Source organism: Ictidomys tridecemlineatus, chromosome 9 (genome assembly GCF_052094955.1).
Source record: "Ictidomys tridecemlineatus isolate mIctTri1 chromosome 9, mIctTri1.hap1, whole genome shotgun sequence".
NCBI classification, from domain to species: Eukaryota; Metazoa; Chordata; class Mammalia; order Rodentia; family Sciuridae; genus Ictidomys; species Ictidomys tridecemlineatus.
In genome coordinates, this window is record NC_135485.1 from 3942489 (window position 1) to 3963757 (window position 21269).

Sequence of the window (21269 nt, forward strand, 5' to 3'; positions counted from 1 at the left end):
GCATCTCACTATCATGTACACCCACAAGAATGGGATCCTAATTGACTCTGTCAAGTATGACAAAAAAGAATAAATGTGAAGGAGTAAAATAAATAAATAAATAAAATGAGTGCTTGGCCCTAGGAATAAAGAGGGAAAAGGCCCCTGCCCTAAGTCACTCATGGACCAGTGAACAGACAGATCTGCTCAGGGAAGCTGAGTGGGAAGGGAGCCCCAGGACACACTGATCCAGCCTGGGGAGTCAAGTGTGACTTTCTGGAAATCATGCTTGCAACTGGAAGAGGGCTAAGTACTGTGGAGCTCAGCTCCCAGAGACAGGGACAGGTTCTGAGCCTCTCCAGCCTCCTACCTCCAGCCATTCACCCAGGGCCCAACACACTTGAGAGGTTTGCTCATGCTGGGAAGCCACAGATTCAATAGTTATTCAGAAAGGAGAGGCATGGAAAATGTGTTGAGTATGCATTAATATGTATCCCTGTGGATATGATGGCACGTGCCTATATCTCAGTTACTCAAGAGGCTGAGGCAGGAGGATGGCAAGTTCAAGGCCAGCCTGGGCAATTTAGCGACATCCTGTCTTAAAAAATAAAAAGAGCTGGGGTGTTGCTCAGTGATACAGTACTAAGCAATTGCTAGTACTGAGAAAAAGATATGCTTCCCCAAACTCCCTACACATATTGCTGCCCACCCAGGAGTAATTTCTATCTCATAATTTACTTATTATTTTTTGTGGTGCAGGGAATAAAACTCACAGCCTCACACACGTTGGGCAAGTACTCTATCACTGAGTTAGACTTACACCCCGACCCTCTCTTTTTTTTTTTTTTTTTTTTTAAAGAGAGAGAGAGAGAATTTTTAATATTTATTTTTTAGTTCTCGGCGGACACAACATCTTTGTTGGTATGTGGTGCTGAGGATCGAACCCAGGCCGCACACATGTCAGGTGAGCGCGCTACCGCTTGAGCCAAATCCCCAGCCCCCGACCCTCTATCTCAAATGTCAAAACTGAGCACCATTCCTAAATTTATTTCTCCAGTAGTGAGAATTGAACCCAGGTCCTCACACATACTAGGCAAGCTTTCTATCACTGAGCTACATCCTCAGCTTTTTTTATTTTAAGCCTAAATAGCCCAGGCTGACCTAAAACTTGGATCCTTTTGCCTCAGCTTCCCAAATAGCTGGGATTATGGTGTGTACCCCTGTGCCCAACAGTAATGTTTACACTACATAGCATACCATGTGATGACAGGTTCGTTTTTACTAAATTTTGAAACTTAAAGCAACAATCAGAAGAACTTTTCTGCATCTCAAGCTAGCACTGGATTCTCCCTTATACACAATGGAATTTTACTCAGCAATAAAAAAGAATAAAATCATGGCATCTGCAGATAAATGGATAGCGTTGGAGAAGATAATGCTAAGTGAAGTTAGCCAATCCCAAAAAAACAAATGCCAAATGTTTTCTCTGATATAAGGAGGCTGATTCATAGTGGGGTAGGGAGGGGGAACATGGGAGGAATAGATGAACTCTAGATAGGGCAGAGGGGTGGGAGGGGAAGGGAGGGAACAGGAGGTTAGCAAGGATGGTGGAATGTGACAAACATCATTATCCAAAGTATGAAGACATGAATTGGTGTCAACATATTTTATATACAACCAGAGATATGAAAAATTGTGCTGTATACATGTAATAAAAATTTTAATGCATTCCGTTTTCATTTATTTATCAATTTAAAAAAAAAAGTTTCTCCCTAAAGTTTTCTGAGTTACCCAGCTAATTCCAAAACTTCCTGCATCTCCACATGCTGATCTGGTTTATCTGTAATATCACCATCTTCACACTGGAGGTCAGGGAGGCAAGACTAATTCATTTGTTCACTGCGGCCTCCAAGCAAACCACAAACCCGATCTTATTACATGCCACCAGAATCACAGGGATCAAATGCTTATTGAAGAAACAACTTCAGTGCTCAATTGAGACGACTGGCTGGTAAACCATGAGACAGGAACCCCAACGATCATTACTTAGTAAGTAGAAATGAAATCATGGGAGAATATGTAAGCCTATAGGGAAATGTATATGATGCCATAGAAAGAAGAATAAAACAATATCAATAAAATGGCAAGTGGTAGATTACAAATTAGCCATCCCCTAAAGTCAGGTACTGACAAGAAGCAAGGTCTGGGCCTCAGCCTCCTGACTACATGCTGACGGGCTTGAGAGATAGGCAGTGAAGCAGTGAACATGGGCAGGATTTTGGTGAAGACACGTGCGGTACAGAAAAGATCCAGAAGTTCCTTGGAAAGCTGGGATGGAACCACCATTTGACCCAGCTATTCCCCTTCTCAGACTATACCCAAAAGACCTAAAAAGAGCAAACTACAGGGACACAGCTACATCGATGTTCTTAGCAGCACAATTCACAATAGCTAGACTGTGGAACCAACCTAGATGCCCTTCAATAGATGAATGGATAAAAAAAAAATGTGGCATCTATACACAATGGAATATTACTCAGCACTAAAAAAATTAAAAAATCATGGTGGCATTTGCAGGGATATGGATGGCATTAGAGCAGATTATGCTAAGTAAAGTTAGCCAATCCCTAAAAAACAAATGCTGAATGTCTTCTCTGATATAGGGGAGGTGACTCAAAACAGAGTAAAGAGGAAGAGCATGAGGGAAGAGAGATGGGAGGGAATGGGAATTGCACAGAAGATGGAAGGAGACCCTCATCATTATACAATATACATATATGATGGTATGAGGGGGAAGGAAAAAAGAGAGAGAGAGAGAAATGTGTCACAGTAGACTAGGTAGAGAGAGGTGATGGGAGGGGGGATAGGGAGGGCAGCAGAATACAACAGACACTAGTACTCCTGTATGTATATATGTGGTTGTATAACCAATGTGATCCTGCAATCTGTACACGTGGAAAAATGAGAATTCATACCCCATTTGAATCAAATGTATGATATGTCAAGATCATTGTATTGTCTCAAGCAACTAATAAAAAATAAAAATTAATAAAAGAAAAAAGAAAGAAAGAAAAAAAAGACCCAGAAGCATGCAAAAGACTGAGCATGTGGGCATGGGGTCCCTTTAGACCTGAGAAGGGGGACCTGAGAAGACACCAACTGAGCTGACACCTGGCCCTATAAAGACCAAGGCAAGGGCAGGGACACAGGCCTAGAGAAAATAGCAAGCCGATAAGGCCAGAATGAAGTGGGGGCAGAAGGAGACAAAGGGGACTGGCCTACCACCCATGAAGATCTTGTATCAGCATAAATTTTCATTTCTCTATGCTAAAATCTGAAGAGCAGGATTGCTGGGCTAATTTAAGGTATAGTCAGACCTCCATATCTGCAAGTTCCTAATCAAACAATTCAACCAACCGCCAACCAAAACTATTCTTGGAAAAAACCCTGCATCTGCACGGCATTTGTCATAATTCCCTAAACAACATGGCTCAAGATTATTTACACAGCATTTATATAGTATGAAGTATGTTAAGTAATCTAGATATGGTTTAAAGTCTACAGGAAGACGTCAGATTATGTGCAAATACTATACTATTTCATTAAAGGACTTGAATATCTTGAGGATTTGGGGATCTGCCGAGGGCCCCAGAATCAATCTCCCAGAGATACCAAAAGACAACTGCATATACTTCACTGTCTAAGAAATATCTAGCTAGGCACAGTGGTGCACACCTGTAATCCCAGCAACTAGGGAGGCTGAGGCAGGAAGATTACAAATTCAAGGCCAGCCTTAGCAATTTAGCAAGGCCAAGTCTCAAAAAGGGTTGGGGATGAAGGTCAGTGGTAGAGTGCTCCTGCATTCCATCCCACTTCCAAAACTTTTTTGTTGTTGTTTAATTCCTAACTGCTCTTCCATATTGGCTACACCACTGTGCACTCCCACCAGTGGCAAATGAGCTTTCAGTTGGGCTATAGCAAAAGCTATTTTTGAAGATGTTCTCTGCCAGGTTTAGGAGGCTCTCTTCTACTGTCCTTGCTGAGATGGTTTATTGGAAATGGATACTGAATTGTATCAAATGCTTTGTCTGCCTCAACTAATGGGCTCATGCGGTTTTCTTTAGCTTAGCACTGTGGCAAATCATACTGACTGGTTTCAAATGCTGAGCCAGCCTTGTGTTCCCAGGATAAACATCTCTTAGTCATGTGTATTGCTTTTTTAACGTATTCTTGGATCCAATTTGTTAATACTGTATTGAGGACCTCGTGTGTGTGGTCTTCAGGGATGCTGGGCTGCAGTTTGTCTTATTTTAGTACTCTATTTGTTTGGTTTAGTTATCAGGGTAATACCAGCCACATAAAATGAGTCAGGAAGTCTTCCCTCTTCTAAAATTATATTTTTTTCTATAAATATTCAGTAGAATTCATCAGTGAAACCATGTGGGCCTGGAGGTCTTTTGGGGAAGGTTTTTAACTACTACTTGCCTTTAAGTAATTGAAAGATCACTCTGGTTATCTATTTCATCCTACATGATTTGTAATTTTCAAAGAAATGGACCATTTCATGTAAGGTGTCAAATTTATGTAGAGAGAGCTATCCAAAACATTCTCTTATCCTTTTCATTTATGTGTGGTCCACAGTGGTATCCCTCACTTTTTCATTTCTTTTACTGAAAACTTAGTTCTTTTGTCAGTACACTATAGAGTTTGATCAATTTTACTGATCAGTTCAAAGAACCAGCTCTTGGCTCCACTACCATTTTCTTGTCTTAACCTCATTATTTATGTTTCTGTGTTTATTATTTGCTTGCTTTGGGTTTGCCCTTTCATGTCTTCTTAAGATAGAAACTTAGATTACTGGTGTGAGACCTTTCGTCTTGTAAGAATTTTTATTTAGTTAGTTGTTGTTGGACATAATACCTTTTATTTATTTTTACGTGGTGCTGAGGATCGAACTCAGTGCCTCGACTGCACTAGGTGAGCACTCTACCACTGAGCCATAACCCCAGCCATAACCCATTAAAATTAAGAATTTTAATGCTATCAATTTTCTTTCCAAACACTGCATCCTAGAAAGTATTTCAAAATACTTTGTAGGGGGCTGGGGTTGTGGCTCAGTGATAGAGCGCTTGCCTCATACACATGAGGCGCTGGGTTTGATCCTTAGCATTACATAAAAATAAATAAATGAAATAAAGTATTGTGTCCATGTATAATTAAAAAAAATATTTTGTAGTTTTCCTTTTGACTTTCTCATTAACGCATAACTCATTTACAAGTTTGTCACTTGTTTAACCTCCAAGTTTCTGGAGGCATCCTTGTCATCTTTCTGTCACTGTCTCTAGTATAATCCACTGTGGTCAAAGAGTTCAATTTGTAGCATCTTAGTTCTTTCAAAATGTTCCAATCTCTCCCTGCCCAAGACCTGGTCTACCCTAGTGTGCCTGGAACATGCGCTCTGCTGCTGGTGGAAGCTGGGATGCCTTTGGGCCAGTTAGACCCAGCTAGCTGATGGTGGCACTCAGCTCTTCCTGTGTCTAGAGAGGAGCACTGACAGAGGTATTGTGTCCAACTACAACTAAAAAATATTTTTTAAAAAAGATAACTGTAGTTCTTCATAAGCCAGGTAATTCTGAACTGCCTTCCAGATGTTTTGACTATTGTATTATTTTAGAGTCTGGATCTTGTCTAAACATTGACATTTTTTATTTTGGTAAATGATCCAGCTGGATTCCAGACCCAAGTTCCAGCTAGCCTTAGAGTTGTGGTTCCAAACTCAGCCACATTCTCAGTACTTTTTCAATCTATCCCACATGTCCGTCACCCAGTAACCAGTCTGGGATCCATGAAGTTCAGTCTTCAGTCTACAAATACCACTTCGGGTGGGAACCACACTCCCACAACCTGGTAGGAAGTCCAGGAGTTCTAAAAACTTTAAAGGATCACTTTCCTATGCTGCTCCTCCCTGCAATTCCCTAACATTTTCTGGTTCCCTAGGTCTCCTCTGTTCAGGTTATCTAGCCACACACTTTTTACCACAATTGTGTCTTCATCGGGACCAGGTGGAGGCAAGACAGGATAAAGTGCTGGGGCTTCACCCACCTTCTGGGGAAGAAAGCTCTTTTCATCAGTTCCTTGTCCTAAGGGCTCCAGTCCCCACTGCTGCTGCCTTAAGACTGTCTGGGGGGCTGGGGATGTGGCTCAAGCGGTAGCAATCTCGCCTGGCATGCGTGCGGCCCAGGTTCGATCTTCAGCACCACATACAAAACAAAGATGTTTTGTCCGCCGAAAAATAAAATATTAAAATTCTCATTCTCTCTCTTTCTTTAAAAAAAAAAAAAAAAGACTGTCTGGGAGCTGGGGTGCAATAGCACAGGGGAAGGACAATGACAAGCAGGGCTTTTGCCTGAGTGTTAGTGCCTCCTCAGATCTCACACACCAGGGCTTCTCCTGGTACTGTGCCCACCTGAGCACCCCTTTCTGGATTTAGGGCTGCCCAAGTTCAGAGGGGAAAAAAATCGCTGAACTCTGTATCACTTCAGCAGTGCTGGGAACCCTGGTCCTCCACTGTCCACTGCTGTCAAGTACCTTCCAGCACCCAGACAGTTGCTTCATGTACTCCGTTCAGCTTCCCAGCTTCATTAGGGAGGCAAATGGAATGTGCACACTCCATAGTACCCGAAACTGGGACCTGCTGTCTCTGTAAGCTCATTGAAGCTCACCTTCCAAAGGTGTAAGGGCTTATGAAAGTGAAAATAGTTTTATTGTAGTTCGCCTCTAGGTCCAAAGCCAGCTACTCATACTGACCACCCTGATCTACACTATCTGCAATTTGTGATGTTCTGTGACTTTGTGAGTCACCCAGAAAGATCCTAGGTAAGGAGACTAAATGTCAGTTCAAGTTCCCTTGGATTAGCCACCTTCTGAAGTTCTAAGATCTAAAAGCTAACCTGAAATTCTAGAAGGCCATCCAAGACACTCCCCGTCATATGAGCCCAAACCAACAGGCCATGTACTCACCTCTGCTCCCATGACAAGAGTCAGATCCAGGATACTGAAATCTACCAGCCTGTCCTTTCCTGCAGCCATCACTGCCCCGTCAATGGCTGTCTCTGAGCCCAACCAGGACTGCTCAGCCTCATTTTCTCACAATAGTGCCCATTCCTTAAGTCTGTGTATACAATGTTGTCTAAAAGATTCACAAAGTCCATTGAATCATGTTCCCAGCCCCAAGCCTCTGACATCTGCTTGAATTACAAAGCTTCACATTTGCTTTTTACCTGGTCTTCTTACAGTCTTTTAGGCAGCTAGATGCCTGGATTTGCAGTTCAGGGGTAGAGTCCTGACTGAAGACAAGCATAGGGCTCCCGTGTAGGTCTGGGCTATGAAGACTCATGTCCAGCAGAAATGACATAGGGAGTGACCATGGACTTGGAAGTACCTGAGAGGCATTCCAACATTTACAGGATTGGGAAGAGGAAGGATGAGCCATCTGGAGGGAAAGAAAGGGGTTAGCTGCTGATGAGTCCAGAAAACAAGGGCTAAGAACTGACCATTGCACAGGGCAATTGGCAGTTACTTGAAAAACTTGATTTCAAAGAAATGTTCTCAGTGGTTCAAAAACTCCTCTGTGATCACTGCACTCTGGACTTCTCCACATTTATCACAATTGCAACTAATTATTGGATCTATTTGTTAAAATTTCTTTGCTTGATCCAGTGAAGGCAACAGCCAAGGAAGTCCTGTACTTCTCTGTGATCCCAGGATGAATCTACTCAGTGGCTCTGAATTGTGCAGCAAGAACCAAGGAATCCAAGAAAGACAGCCTCCTTTTATTTATAAGACAAAGGACAGCACTTCCAAGGCAGTGTCACCATCCCTGCCAATCTAGTCAGAGCCCTGGTGCATACAAACCCAAAGGCTGGAGACCTCAAGGCAGTTCTCTTTCTCCCCACCTTTATTCTCAAGAACTCCAATTCACCAGCAGTTAGCAAAATTTGTATGCTGGTGTGCTCTGGACCCTTTAGCCCAGAGCTAACTAAGTAAAGGTGAAAACGACTATTTTATTCCCAAATCCAATATTCCCTTCTTGCACAGCACTGATTTTCAGATTTTAGCATGCATAAGAATTACCTGTGGGCCCCAGCCCCAGTGTGTGTGTGTGTGTGTGTGTGTGTGTGTGTGTGTGTGTGTGTGTGTGTGTGAGAGAGAGAGAGAGAGAGAGAGAGAGAGAGAGAGAGAGAGTGTGTGTGTGTGTGTGTGCGCGTGCTGTGTTTGAGGAGAGGGAGGTGGCTGAAGCCCTGAGAATGTACCTTTCTCACAAATGCCAGCTAATAATGGCATGCCTTGTCTGGACTTCAAGAACTATGGCTTTAAGGCTGAGGTTACGGCTCAATGGTAGACCATTTGCCTAGCACATGTGAGGTACTGGATTTGATTCTCAACACCACATGAAAAAATAAGTAAATAAAGTAATGGGGTGGGTAGGTAGGGAACTATGGCTTTAGTGTGACTCTCTTACCACTGGTGATTTTTATTTTCCCTGCTAAGGAAATCTCTCTGAAATCATAATTAAAATTAATAGAAAACATAAGTTTCAAAATTTTTATGAAATTTGAAAAGATAACTGAAAGTAATACATTAACATTACCCCAATTGAAGTCTATAAGGCCCAAGTAAGAACATGGCCCAGTTAGAACGAGGTCAGGTGTGCCCTGGACAAAGCACATACAGCATCTACATCAAAAACTGAGTCTATTTATTAACTAAAAGTTGTGAGAACCTCTTCTTGACTAATTCTGAGCCATATACTGTGCTAGACTCTGGGCAGAAATATATCACATACATTTCCAATTTCATCAGTCCCAGCAATCCAGTAAGTAGGTGTGGTAATGACTATTTGGCAGACGAGAAAACCAAGAAGAAACAACACATAAGGTCATACAGACAAAAAGAGGTGATGCTGGAAATCAAGTCCAAAGCTCCTGGCTGGTGTATACCAGTCCCTCAGCTTGGCATCTCAAACACAACTGCTTTTGCTTTTCCAGCACCCCAGGCAAAAAAAGAGCTGGTCCCAAGAGGCCTGGTATTTGCAGAAGCAGCAAATAAATGGCTCAGGCTCCTTCTCACACTACAGTTCCACTTTCTCTTGTTTGTGACTATCTTGTCAGGAGAAAGAAATGGTACTAATGGTGAACACTTTTCCAGCACTTACTTCCTTCATTGTTATTCTGAATGCATGATGTATATTTACTCATCTAATCCTCACCACCTTAAAGGTAGATATTATTTTTCTCTCAGTTCTAGAGATGAGGAAAATCAAGGCTCAGAAAGGTTAAGTAACTTGATCAAAGTCACAGCTCAACTGTGGCAGCGCTGGGATGCAAACCCAGGCAGTCTGGCCCTAAAGCTCATGTTCCTAAATCACCATGTGATGCTGCTTTTCTCAAAAAAAAAAAAAAGAAAAAGAAAAAGAATAAAAGAAATTAATTTAAAAAAAAATAAAAGTTCTCAAAGAAGGAAAAGAAATTAAGAGTTTCCTGAACACCTTATGAATATGCTTTAGACCTAACACATTATCATCTCCATTCTAGATCACAAATGTAGATGTTCAAGGCCCATCCCCGCCTCTCCACAGTGGGGCTGAGAGAGTTTATATTTATAACAGCAACGCTCAGGCCTGGTGCCCAGAGCCTTCTCACAGCAACAGGCCCCTCACTTTACTCCTCCCTGACTTTGCCAACCTGGAGCAGGGCATGAGAGATGAGACACACAAAGCACAAGCAAGCAGATCCTCAGCAGGGCTGGATGACTCATGCAGGTATAATGACATTCTTTATTATTGATGACTGAAGCCAGATGGTCTTCTGTACAGTACTGTGTTACCACATAATCAGCCGGCCTGATCATTTCAATTCAAAAAAAGAAAATAACAACAACAACAAAAAAACCTTTGAGGTCAAGAAAACGTTCACCTTAAAACAAAAATGAACAAATAATCCAGGGTACTAAATGAGAAATTCAAATATGAGGCAACAGATATTAAAAGTGATGGGAATGTCTCATCTGTATAACTTACTTTTGCTTAAAGTGCAGATTTATTTAAAAACCTTACAACAGTGTTACTACTTAGTCTCCTAAGAAATTTGCATCTGGGTTTTGCATACAAACTTATAATTTTATGTTTGCTTGATAAGCCTACAAAATGTGGCTTATGATAAGCCTACAAACTAAAATACCACAATCACAAAGGTGAATTCCAGGTCTAGACAATTAGCATGGTGAATGGTGGATAGCATTCAAGATAGTTGGCCGAGGTTAGACTATAGAGGCCAGTGCCAGGCTGCGCCTCAGCCTCTCCCACATCCAGCAGGTCATCTGCCCATCTGTCCGATAGTCACAGGGGCCATCACTGCACCCCATCATGACCTCAGCACTAGGCCAGACCCTGCCTTCTCTCACTGGGACTTGCCAGGGTGAGTTCGTCATTCCTTACCAACAGAGAACCCTCAGGTAGGAGGCGGGCACCAAGCACACTAGCACTGGGGACAGCCTCCTCCTGCTGCTTCTCCAGTCACATTTTAGCTCTGCAACTTCCTAGCTGCGTGGCCCTGCATAAATCTTTTGGCCTTTGCATCTCTGCTTCTTTGGTAAACCAAGGATAACAATCCTTCCTCACAGAGTCAATCCCAGTTTTAAAGGAACTAGAAACCCAACTGGAACCATTTAAAACTAGCACATCACAATCAGTCAGTACAAATCCCCATAATGATTCTGCCACAACTCTGTGCCTGTGTGGGAGGCTTTCTGGGAGGCCTTGCCTCCTTTCCACACACTTGAGCTCCTCGAAAACCTGCCCTGGGATCATTTCCAGGGGGCCACTACTGAGCACAGGTGCCTATCCCTCCTCTAAACCCAGTGTCAATTATGAGATCGTGCATGTAGTTGTCCTCAACAGTGTTGCCTTGACAAACATCAGGTTGGAGAAAGAAGGTGGCTGGGGATAATGTCACAGCACTGGGACAACAGCACACTGTCAGAATGCCAAAATGGCTGCATTGGGGCCTAGAAGTAGTTGCGGGGCTACCTGTCAAGGTTACCCAGACCACAAGCACGCCACATCTGTGCATGAGCCCCCCTCCCTTGCAAAGATGAGCATGTGTCTGCAGCTGCTGGCATGACTCCTATGGGGAGGACCAATGCAGCAAGGAGGGGAGAGTGCTGCAGGCCTGGCTTGACCCCAACGTGGAAGTGGGTAACTTCAGAGTGAGCAAGGAAGGGGTCCTATCGAGCCTAGGAAGATGACAGCCTAGCCTTCCATTCCAGAGTCACACTGGAAAAGATTTAAGCCCAAGAAACCCATGGGAGAATGCTTTAATATCAAACCAAAAAATCTGATGATAAATAAGTTTGCAGCTGTTAGTGAAAAAACATGAATAAATAAATTTAATCAAGTTACAAATATCTGAAGCTCAACTCTGTCCACTCAACTTCCCTATGTGCATGTGACAAGCTATAAGAAATAAAAAGGGTGAAATTCATTCACACTCTGATACAGACTTAGCTTATTTAGGAACTTAGCATGCAAATAATACAAAGAGTTTTCTGATTTCCAAGCCTCAGCAATAGTTGTTTCTGCAGGGTTCGTGCACATATGCCGTACATACGACAGCCTGTTTTTGGGTTGAATCTGGTGTACCTTTTGCATTCTCTTTGGCTCTCTCTGAGCATTCTCTCGGAGTGGCACTTTTCCAAATAACTTCCATCCCGAGTCATTTTGTTTGTCAAGTCGTGCATTTTGTTTTCTAGCAAGCAAATTCCTATAGGAAGAAAATAAAAGGGTTAAGGAACGTCTGGGTATTTAAAGAGACATTAGGACAGCCAAATGATTCTGATTAAAAAAAAAAAAAAAAAAGTCAAGTTTTACTGGAGAGGGATAATGTGGTGAGCCACATACTTTTTAACTCATCAGACAGAACTATGAAGCAAGAGAAAGTCCTGAAACCAGCAATGAACGTTTTGTTATTTAACTGTTATCTGTGTATATTCTACAGTTTGGAGTAGGGAAACATGTTAAATGAACTGAATTAAAACCCTGGCTCAACCATTCATTAGCTATGTGACACTGGACTTATATACATTAGCCTCTCTTAACCCCAATTTCTTATGTTTAACAAAGGGACACCAACCCATGATCAACAAGGCTGTTGTATGAATTAGAATTTGAGGTGCACAGTGTTTCTAAGAATAGCAGCTGCTTTAGTACTTAGCCTCCAGCTCAGTTCAGTTCTCTGCAAGGTTAATCTGTATTTATCTACTTACAGAGTTGTCAAGTATCATAAAAGGAAAGGCACTCATGTGATGGTCATGTCTTCTCTCCCAAGAACAGCAAACAAAAGCCCCCAAAACCACAACTCCCAACTGATAGTCCACACAAACCATGTTTTAGAATGCACTGTATTGGTATAGTTATTAAAACAAACATTTCAAAGCATCACTAGAAAGCATAGGGTGATCCTGCAGCACTTGGCTGTATGAGAAACATGGGCCCTAACAGAAACAGCAGCCAGCTTAAAGGGGACCCTATTGACCAATTCTGAAACAGTTACCATCAAAATAATGAGAATATGGATTAGAACCCATTAAAACAGAAATCCATGGCCCAGAGAGATATAAGTAAATAAACACATAAACAACAGGGGACTCTTAGAAGGCCCTAACCACATGCTAGTAATCACTAGTGGGGTCAGGAAGTGAGCAACTGGTGCTGAACTGGTGGCCAAAGATGGATGAGGAATGGGATCTTTACATAGCTTGAAACACCTATAAATTATGAGTTACAAAAGTAAAAACCATTCTTGTTACACTGAAGAACCTGGGGACACCACCTTAGCCAAGTGCTCACAGCTGACATCACCTATATGAGGACTTGGACCTGATCTGGTGCTATGAGGCCACCTGACATGCCAGCACATAGCAACCAAGGGTGTGCCCCAAGCCCACCAATCCACACTAAGGGCCTCTAGGTAAAAACAAAATCTACACTCCAACAACACATATCATGAGTGACAGAAGACTGTTCCAGATCAGAGGCAGACCAAAGAGATGCAACAAATGCAAACTGTGATCCTGAGCTACATGCTGAGCCATGAGAAAAGACTAATTATGTTTGAAAACTGCCTTAGATTAATGCTAACTTTCCTGATTTGATACCTATACTGTGATTATATAAGAGAATCATCTTGTTCCTAGGCAATAGATTGATATATTTAGGAGTAAAGGGATATAATATCTTCAATTTACTCTTCTAAGGAAGGGTTCAGGAAAAAATACGCATATATGAGAGAGAACTGATGGCACACAAATGGGGCACAGATAAACAGTTGGTAAATTTGGATGAAGGTCATCGTGTCATTTTTTTTTCTGGCAACTTTTCATTAAATTTGAAATTATATCAAAATAAAACTACAAAACTTTCACAAAAGAAAACAAGGGATTTCATCATTTTCTTTCTTGCATTTCTGCTATGGTTATAATGGAACCCATGTCAGAAATGCTTTCATTGTCCAAGACAATTTCTATTCATATTTATAAGAAATCAACTTTGAGTCAGGAGAGCCAATCCCTTTAATATCTGATTTTGCCATCAGTAGGGGACTTACGCAATTAAACCAGGTAACAATCCCAGGCACCCAGAAGATACTAAGGACATGGCAGAAGGAACTTGAGTTCACAAGGTTTGCATCTTGCTGAAAAAGAACTGCATGTCTCTGGGGAGCCAGCTGGCTGGCATGGGGAGGAAGGATAGGGAAACAGAATGCTCTCAGGAGGGAAGGCTCAGAAGCAAAGAGGCACAGAGCCTCAGAGGGTCTAGGGAATGGATTGGACACCTACACAGAAGCAACTGGGTACGAGTGTGTGACAAGGGGAAGCCTGAGTGACTGGCTCCCAGATTTTTGTGATTTGGGAGACTAAACACAAAAGGTGTTCCTCACCAAGACAACAGGGGCCAGCAGGACAGGGGCAGACACCAGAGTACCCTCAGTGCTACCCAAGTCTGCATGACAGTGGTACAGACAAACACATCAAAACTCAAAGCTAACACTCACACAACAGACCATGACTTTTGACAGATTTTTTAAATTTTAAAAGTGTCTTGAATATATTATCTTTTGTAAATAAGAGGTTGAAAACCCCAAAACAAGTCACTACAAATAAAAAAGAAGCTGCAATCAGGGGCTTTGAACAGGCCAGCAGGTATGGGAAGCTTGAGCCTGGCCCAGCTGGCAACTGAATCCAGGCAAGGTCTGCTTATCACAGAAGCAAAGTTCACCCCCAAACAGGCACAGTGAGAGCACACCAAAGGGCACCAAGCTAGATGGTAAGGAACCCATTCATTTGGACCCTCTGGCCCTCTAACCTGTGCTGTCCTCCTGATGGGGTCTGGAAGCTCCCCACAGACATGTACTTTAGGAACCCCACACACATGGAACTATTCCTCCCTTCCTGAGCTGTGTGACCCAATGAGTCAGCCTACCCCTCAGCCTTGAACGCTGGGACATGCAGCAGTCACACGTGACTGACAACTGCCATGGGACCAGGGCTGCTAGAATTAAGCTTCCTCTTCTCACAAAGTCACCAGAAGTCCTCATGCTTGTTCAGCCCAGCTCCCCAATGCTATCTCCAGAGCACTCACTACTTTATTCTGTATCTGCAGGGTAGGCTCTGTCCACCCCCTCCTCTCCTCACCAGGAGGGCAGGGGTGGGCAATCACTCCACACTCCCAGAGCCTTATCCAGCATGGAGTAGGTGCTCAATGCATATTTGCTGGCAAGTAAAGCAGCCCAATGCATGTCTATAGGGAGGCAAATCTGACACAAAGGCATCCATACAGAGCTGCTGCGCTCAGGGGAAGCAGACTCTAGCCAGGGTAGGGTCTCTACAAGAAAAGGGGCAATGGAAGGTGGGGTCTCAGAGCATGGGGTGGGGGAAGAGCAGCACCCCATCAAGTCCTTGAGAAAGACAGGGAGCTGGGGACAGCCTACAGGGGAGATGAGTGCCTGCCATGGAGGAAGCGCCTGAGGATACTTCCAAAAAAAGCCCCACAGAAGAACAGACTCCCTTGTTTCCCATCCCCAGTGCAGGGCCCTTCAGCTGAAGAATAAACCCCTTTGTCAGAAGGAGGAAAAGCACTCTACTGGCAGCATTAGGAAGAGGCAGCTGTTAACCTCCAGGCAGTTTCTGACCCAAGAGAGATCCAGAACACTTTGAGAGGCCAGTTCACCTGCAGCTGTCTGAGCCAGCCGCCAGTGCAAACAGTGCTGTATCTATGTTCCCTGCCTTCAACCATCACCCTTGCACAGGGACACAGGGCAACCTTAGATTTTAGATCTCTGCACACCCATGCATATCTGTTAATCTGGTGCATGTCATCCCTCCCCCACACTGCACAGGTGGCCCAGTGCCAAGCTATCTCACCTCACCACTCACTTCCACCCACATGCCCACTCCAATCTTCCTCCAGCTGCAGCAGGCAGGTGTGTAAGGCTGCAGGCAATTTCCACAGACCACCACCAACAATGCCTCCTTCTGAAAGGCAAGAAGCTCCTGTATAAGCCCTGAGGAGGGGCGGTGCCCTCACAACCATCCAACAGGCCTCATTCCTGCCATATTTCCCAGGGGCCTTAACTACACCTAACGACTCAAAAGACATCCTCAGGTCCCAGGCACCATCTACTGAGAGTCACCTTTTGACTTTTTTTTTTTTTTTTTTAAAGAGAGAGAGAGAGAGAGAGAGAGAGAGAGAGAGAATTTTTAATATTTATTTTTTAGTTCTCGGTGGACACAACATCTTTGTTGGTATGTGGTACTGAGGATCGAACCCGGGCCGCATGCATACCAGGCAAGCGCACTACCGCTTGAGCCACATCCCCAGCCAAGAGTCACCATTTGAAAGCACAAATGGATCACCTATGCTGTGTCTTTACGTCCCTCCACAGACTTGCACCTGTTTTTTTGGCATGCGGACTGGCCCCATCCCCTTCAGCTCCTGCCACCTGCCCATGAGGCCCCTCAGAGGCTGTTCCCTCAGCTGTTATGCACTCCCCAAAAAAGGAGACATGAGGATTAAATGAGGTGAAGAGTCCAGGGTTCAGCCCAGTCACACACTTAGCTTCCAGAGCAAAGCTGCCCCTTCACCAGGCATTTCTCCACTGGGGAACAGGGACTATACTCAAACCACCCCCTTCAGCTAAACCAGCACTCTACCCCTCCCCACAATGGCACAGAGAGATCTGAGGAGAGGGATCTGGCTTACAAAAATGGGGAGCTCCCAGGAAAGGGGACAGGGTGTGGCCTCAGTGGGATCTGTGCAAAATGCTAGTCAGTGGCATTTAAAATCTTATTGAAGCAGCCTCCGCTTCTAAAAGATGCTGGGGGGCTGTCCCCAATAAAGCCATGCCAATATGAAGGAGGAGTGTAACTCAACAGGCTGGAGGAGGCACAGGTCCCATTGGAGCAGGAAAAAGGAGTGAAAGTTTCACTGTGGTATTTATTCCATGGCTTAGAAAGTGATCATCTCACCTCAACAGGTTCCAACTCAGAAGGAGACTTGGATACCAACAACAAAATCATATTAAAAATAGTGGTGCAGCCGGGCACGGTGGTACACGCCTGTAATCCCAGCGGCTCAAGAGGTTGAGATAGGAGAATCAGGAATTCAAAGTCAGCCTTGACCCTAAGTAACTCAGTGAGACCCTGTCTCTAAATAAAATACAAAATAGGGCTGGGGATATGTCTCAGTAGCTGAGTGCCCCTGAATTCAATCCCCGGTACCCTCTGCTCAAAAAAAACAAAACAAAACAAAAAAAACGTGGTTTGAGCTGGAGACTTAGATTAATAGCAAAGCACTAGCCTAGCAGACTCAGGCCCTGGGTCAATCCTTGACTCTGAGGGGAAGAGGGTGTGGCGATTTCTGCCATACAACTCTTCTGTGAAGCCAGAAAGAAACTCACAAGTGCATGAGCACAGGATGTCATCAGAATCAGGAACAAGGTGAGTCACTGACACATTTACCTGGGACCTGCAGGATGCCAGCAAGAACAGCCAGGTATAGCCAGGTATGTGAGTACCCAAACACTGACCTCCTCAGCCTCTCTCATTCCCTGAATTACCAGGCTCTTTACTGCCCCAGGTCTGTTGAGGCACCCTGCTGGGCAAGAAGTAGGTAAAAGATCACCATCTGCAAAGAGGCAAGGAGGGCTGGGGGAGAGAGGCAAGTGGGGACAAGACTCCAAACCTACAGAGAATCAACACCCCTGTGGACAGAGGGACTGCACCTATGCTGTGCAACAGAGAGTCACTGTGCTCACTGGGTTCCTGACATGCATAAGCACACTGTTGAAGTATGCTGGCTATATGCAATAAAATATTTTTAAAGTGTCATAAAAAGAAAACCCAAGAGTTCACAACACAGGCATATGCAGCTTTAAGAAGGATTGGGGACATTTTGGGGGGAAAATGTTGGGGACCTACGTTTTGTCATAGGACAAAAGCAAGCCAGGCATGGTGGCGCACATCTGTAGTAACAGCAACTCCGGAGGTGGGGTCAGGATGATTGCAAGTTCAAAGCCAGCCTCAGCAACTTAGTGAGGCCCTAAGCAACTTAAGAAGGAGTCCCTAGCTCAAATTAAAAAAAAAAAAAAAAAAAAATCGTTGGCAATATAGCTCAGAGGTAAAGCACCCCTGGGTTAAATCCCTGGTACCAAAAAAAAAAGAAAGACATTTGGTGCCTGCCTGTAATCCCAGCAGCTCGGGAGGCTGAGACAGAAGGATCATGAGTTCAAAGCCAGCCTCAGCAACAGTGAGGTACTGTCTCTAAAAAAAATACAAAATAGGGCTGGGGATGTGGCTCAATGGTTGAGTGCCCTCGAGTTCAATCCCCAGTACCAAAAAAAGAAAGAAAGGAAGAAAGGAAGAAAGAAAGGAAGAAAGGAAGGAAGAAAGGAAGAAAGAAAGAAAGGTATGAGACAGTAGGGAGTAGGCCACGCAGTATAGGAAGCTGACACTCACTCTTCCAGGACAGGTTACTAGGTGGTGAAACACAAGCTTCCACCATAAATTTTGTTGTAATCTTTAAATTTTGAACCATGAAAATACATTACCTCTTTTTAGGTGGGCACAGCAGAGAACACCTCTATCCCAGTAACCTGATTTTTTTTTTTTTTTTTTTTTGGTACCAGGGATTGAACTCAGGAGCACTCAACCACTGAGCCACATCCCCAGCACCCCCAACCTTTTTTTTTTTTTTTTTGTATTTTATTTAGAGACAGGGTCTCACTGAGTTGCTTATTAGCACCTCGCCATTGCCGAAGCTGGCTTTGAACTCAGGATTCTCCTGTCTCAGCCTCCCAAGCCACTGGGATTACAGGAGTATGCCACCATGCCTGGCCCCAGCAACTTTTAATGCTTTCCTGGGATGCCCTCAGACTTCAGTCTTCTCTTTCCTCTCCTCACCAAGACTGGACACCCCTCCTCTTGGTTTTCAAGGTCTCCCCACCCCGAGAGGAGGCTGAGGCAAGAGGATCACAAGTTCAAGGCCAGCCTCAGCAATTCAGGGAGATCCCAAGAAACCTAGCAAGATCCTGTCTCAAAAAATAAAACGGGCTACACATGTGGATGAGTGGTTAAGTGCCCCTAGGTTCAAATCCCAGTACCAAAAAAAAAATATATATATATACATATATATACATACATATATATATATATATAAACTCTTTTTGAAAGTTCATAAAAAGTCTTTGCAAAACTAGATATTTCTGCCACTAGAAAATGAAACACGGGCTGGGGATGTGGCTCAAGTGGTAGCGCGCTTGTCTGGCATGCGTGCGGCCCAGGTTCGATCCTCAGCACCACATACCATCAAAGATGTTGTGTCCGCCGAGAACTAGAAAATAAATATTAAAAAAAAAAATGTGACTAGTTTAAAAAAAAAAAAAAAGAAAAAAAGAAAATGAAACACTTTTGTACCACTCCCACTCCCATCCTTCAGATCAGAACGACTTCATCAAACCCAATAAAGTACCTGATGTTTCTGCACACATGGCAACGCACCTTGCAGGGTACAGGCAGCTGCTGCAGGCATGGTGCAAAGTGCTGGGACAGGCAAAAAGCTAGAGAGAAGATGAGACTACTCAGTGATGCTCCACTAGCACCAAGAGTGAAAGCCTCTGGAAGAGAGAGTGAGAATGAGCTTACTCACCTGCACTGGTGTGATCTCTATAAGTCCAATCACTGTGCTCAAGCACAATTAATTAATGTAATCTTGAGGCAATTACATAGAAGGCAATTTCGTGGACCTCCGCATCCATTTCTTGCCCCTCCTTCATGGTCTGCACTCACTCCACAGCTCTTTGCTGAGCACTGCCTGCTCTATGCTTCCTAGAGGCCAAACCTCTCCTCAGACTGAAAGTAGTAGGACCACAGCCTTCACACTGAGCCTAGAGGATGGCTAGGCAAGGACCAAAAGCCTGTTCAGCACAGCAGAATCGAGCAGGCCCAAGAGCTTCTGAAGGCAGGCAGAAGTGCATCTGCATCCTGGCTCTACCACTGGTAGCCATTTCTTCTGAGCCTCACTTCCCTCTCCCAGGATTGAGCATAGCCAACAAGGCTAGGAAAGTATCCAGTGCCTACTGCAGGGCCTTGTGCCCAGCACATTCAACTCAGTTCCACACCCACTCAGTGCGTGTCCATGGTGTCCAAGGTCCAGACCATAAAACAGGTGAGTTAGAAAGGCCATCAGCTTCAAGGAGCCCACTAAAAAACTCTCTACTGACTTAGGGGTGAGGAGAACCAAGAAGAGGTATGTTTAGTCTTGGTGGGGAGAGGAAAGAGAAGACTGAAGGTTGAGGGCATCCCAGGAAAGAGTGTTCAGCAATGTGTGTGTGTGCTGGTGGGCACCACTTATTATCACCTTACTCCATCACCTACCTCCTGAAGCCACTGAGATCAAGATGCTCAAAGGCATCCTACCCAGACTCAGCCACCAATATGAAGTAGCAAGCCTGCTGGAAAGGTGGCTGCGGGGCAACTACGGGCCTGGCTCTCACTGCAAGCCCCTCAGCAAGTAGCAATCTCTCTCAACCAGACCTGCACCAGGCCTTGTGTTCATTTACTGGTGGGACACAGGATGCAGTCAGCAGCTTCTGCCCCAGAAAACCCAGAACCTGAGAGCAGAATTAGATGGCCCAAGTTACAGGGCTGGGTCAGACTTAGGCAGAGGTGCAGGCTTGACATCCACAAGAGGGCTGAAGCATCCCAACAGGAGGACAATGAAACCAGCCCATAAAAAGTCAGCACCCTTGACTTTCTAAGACCAAAACTATACAGCGAGTTCCCTTCTCTGGGATGCAGCAAGGACTGTCCCATCACCAGCCCAAAAGTCCTCCCCGCTGCAGTGGTCAAGGAGACCAGAGGCAAAAGAAGGTGAGCCCTGAGCCACTGCACAAAGAGGAGGAGTTAGGGCACAGCCTTAGGAGCAGGGAGACGAAAGACCTCTGCATAGCACGGAGGTGCCACATTATGCCAGCAAGTGTCACCTTCATTTGTTCAGACATTTATTGACCTACATGTAGTTGTTATTTGCTAAACTACACTGACCTTGTCAGGCACTGTTCTAGTCATAGAGCTCCTGTCCTATGGCATTTACTGTAAACATCACCCACAGCTTCTGTGTGTAGCTGGTGACAGAATTCCAAGGAAGATGGCCACACAGGTAAATTCCCAAGGCCGCCCACCCAGGACACAAACACAGGCCCTTCAGGTCTCCCTAGACAAGTGTCAGTGGGCAAACAGAGACTGCTCCACTGGACATAGCCCACAAACTTCTCAGTTTCCTCCCTTGGTGAATAGAGTGGCTGGCCACCACCCTCAGGGGGACATCGGCAGCATGGATGATAGTGCAGGCAAACACATTCACTCCTTTCCACCCTCAACTTCTAAGGAAGAGCAGAGCTCTGGCAGCAGCAGGAAGGGGACATAGGAGAATGGTTAATTGCAACAAGGACGAAGTGGCCAGAAGCAACCCACTTGCTGTCCACAGTCTTCCTGTGGCTGTCCTCATTCCTGCATCACTGGCTTCTAGCAAATCGAGGAGTGAGGCAGAACTGACCTTCCTGGTGCAAAGGCCCCCAAACCTGAACCTGGCCACACCCACAGTGTCCTAAATCAGGCAGCTCAGTCTCCATCAGAAAAGCCACAAGCAGGGAGATGACTGTATCACCACATTTGGCAAA

General features: G+C 44.5%; 1 protein-coding gene across 8 annotated transcripts in view; it reads right to left on the minus strand.

Moving 5' to 3' along the window:
- Tbc1d14 (TBC1 domain family member 14) overlaps positions 1 to 21269 on the minus strand; it is a 103356-nt gene that overhangs the window by 45504 nt on the left and 36583 nt on the right. For all 8 annotated transcript variants that reach the window (XM_078020973.1, XM_078020975.1, XM_078020972.1 and 5 more), the window contains exon 3: positions 11678 to 11798. In XM_078020973.1, coding sequence (XP_077877099.1) covers positions 11678 to 11798 — 121 coding nt within the window. The remainder of the gene's footprint in view (positions 1 to 11677; positions 11799 to 21269) is intronic.